This window comes from Penaeus japonicus, unplaced genomic scaffold (assembly GCF_977035675.1).
Source record: "Penaeus japonicus unplaced genomic scaffold, GWHDUDI00000001_assembly GWHDUDI00000002, whole genome shotgun sequence".
Classification (NCBI taxonomy): domain Eukaryota; kingdom Metazoa; phylum Arthropoda; class Malacostraca; order Decapoda; family Penaeidae; genus Penaeus; species Penaeus japonicus.
The window spans coordinates 22,539,850-22,542,349 of record NW_028234404.1 but is presented as its reverse complement, the minus strand read 5'-3'; the positions used below and the strand labels follow the sequence as shown (position 1 = coordinate 22,542,349).

General features: G+C 41.0%; 1 protein-coding gene across 5 annotated transcripts in view; it reads right to left on the bottom strand.

The window, feature by feature from the left end:
* LOC122265857 (aminopeptidase N) overlaps positions 1 to 2,500 on the bottom strand; it is a 17,883-nt gene that overhangs the window by 6,704 nt on the left and 8,679 nt on the right. For all 5 annotated transcript variants that reach the window (XM_086548536.1, XM_086548548.1, XM_086548540.1 and 2 more), the window contains exons 9-13: positions 2,038 to 2,221; positions 1,410 to 1,566; positions 663 to 744; positions 230 to 413; positions 1 to 145 (exon numbers count right to left, since the gene is read on the bottom strand). The exon at positions 1 to 145 is cut by the window's left edge and continues 186 nt beyond it. In XM_086548536.1, coding sequence (XP_086404662.1) covers positions 1 to 145; positions 230 to 413; positions 663 to 744; positions 1,410 to 1,566; positions 2,038 to 2,221 — 752 coding nt within the window. The remainder of the gene's footprint in view (positions 146 to 229; positions 414 to 662; positions 745 to 1,409; positions 1,567 to 2,037; positions 2,222 to 2,500) is intronic.

The window sequence follows — 2,500 nt, the reverse complement described above, 5'->3', positions numbered from 1 at the left end:
CGGTGAGGTGGTCCTCGGAGGCCTTCATCCACACCATGGCCTGAGTCTGGCTGAAGTTGGATTCGCTCTGAGACGTGTAGGTGAGAGGAACCCACCACTTGTGATCGGGGATTTCTGCGGAGTTCTTCGCAAGTCTGAAGCGTTCCTGCAAAGGGATTTGAATCATGTACACATCAAATATTACAACAAACTTTCGCAGATAATCTTTACGGCTCATCTATATATTTACCTGAGAGATGGTAGCGGATGTTCCGTTCGAACTCCTGACTACCTGAATGACAGGGAAGCCTTTCTGCAACGTCCACGTGTCCATTACCATCTGAACTGTTATGTTTTGCGGCAGCACACTTGACTGGTGCGCAACAGTCGTCAGACTCTCCCAAAGATCGCCATGATTTGATGAGACATTGTTACTAAAACACAGGGGATATCTCATATTAGTGAAGGGGAGATCAATTTTACATACTCTGAGAAAATCGATTCAGTAATATTTTTACTACATACATGCTTATATCAAGCCCAAATGATCAATTTAATTAGTTATTCAAAATTTGCTGCGAGAAGTTTTGTAGGATTCCAATTCTATAATCCTTTACACACGCACAAACATACACACACACGACAGGATTATGAGACAAGGACGCTAAACTCAAGACACTCACATTTCATTCAAGTAGTTGCTGAGGCCGTCACGAAACAGCTGATCTCCGAGGAAGTGACTCATCATTCGAAAGACAGAGGACCCTGCGAGGAGACGAGATGGAACTACAAGGACCTTCAGAATAAGAAGCAACACTGATTCCTTCTTGGCGACAGGATATTGCTCAGAAAGAGTAAGACTGACTGGGACTTTCACTTGAAAATGACAAACAGAAGACAACTAGAGCGAGGACCTTTAGCATAACCTTTAAATACATGAGCCATGCGGGGTAAAAAGGGTCGTATGGTTTTTGATTGTGAGCGAGTGCGATTAGGCAGATAATCTTTATCAAATTCGTGGAAATGTAAGCCTTAAAGAAGAGAGAGGGCTGAGTTATGTCTTTAATGTTAAATGATAATGGCTATGATTTCGTTATCATGGTAAGGATGGCGAGGATAATGATATTAATAGTAATAGTAATGATAATGGTGTTGATGGTAATAGCAATAGATTAAAAGAAATTATAATAATGGTAATAAGGAAGATAATAGCAATGATCATAATAATGAATGTAACATTTATGATACAATTTTATAACAATGGTAATGATAATGATGATAATAATGTAAATGATAGTAATAACAATATCAATCATTATCATCACCATCATTACCATCATCATTACCACCACTACCATAACCATCATCAACACCAACAACAATGACACTAGAATGAAAAAGAAGCCAAACCAAAAGAAGCCCAAGAAGACCTTTTCCATAGGCAATGACGTCAGAAAATTCGTTGACTTCCTCCGGGTTGGTGACCGGAACGACCATCTCGTGCGACGCCTCCAGGCAGTCCAGTTCGAAGGCTGACTGGAGTTGCGCCACCACGAAGCCCTCCAAGGTCCTCCAGTCTGGCTCCAGCTGCAGGAGGGGTAGGCCTTGTGAGGGAGGTTCTCGTGCGGGGTTGGAGTATGGTTTGTAGTTTGCTGTCTTTTATGTAGGTTGAAAATTTGCTTCTGTGATGGTGTATAGTTATGTATACGTGTGTGTGTGTGTGCGTGTGTGTGTGTGTGTATTTATATCTTTGGCTATCACGGATGATACACCCACACCCACACACACGACACTTTGCACTCTACGGACTTTCCTGACAATAATCTCAAGTGTTTAGAGTCGAAGTCGAATCTGAGAAGCTAATAACACTAGATGATATAGGCTATATCATTTTCCTTATTTTTCTTTCCTTTCTTCTTACCACCATCCCTAATAAGCCAAGGAAAATAACCAGGCCGAACTAAAAAAAAAAAAAAAAAAAAAATATATATATATATATATATATATATATATATATATATATATATATATATATATATATACACACAAATAACTCACAAGGTCCACGCTCATGTACTCCACAAAGGCAGCCAATCCCCGGTTGAGACAGACGTCATCCCACCATGCGGGCGCGACAAGGTCCGCAAGGCACTGCTGCGCCAGAGCGTGGGCGACGGCGTGAGCGACTTGCTCTTGGTCCTCGACACTCGAGGTCTCCGGAAGGAAGAGCAGTTGGCTTTCGCTGGGTTGGGAAAGACGATGCTGGGTCATTGAAAGGTTTGTGCTTGGCCATTCTAGGCTGGGTTTGTTTGTGTTCTATTTCGGTATAGTTTTTTTTCTTTTCAAGTGTGGCTATGTTGTGATTCTGTCGATATGCATAGATGTAATATTGATACAAAAAAGATGAATAATAGCATTAATCATACTGATAGTGGTAAAAACACTAATAATAGCAGTGCAAAAATAGTAAAGCAATAGAATTCGCAGCCAAAGCTAGCAGGATGCACTAAAGACCATTCAT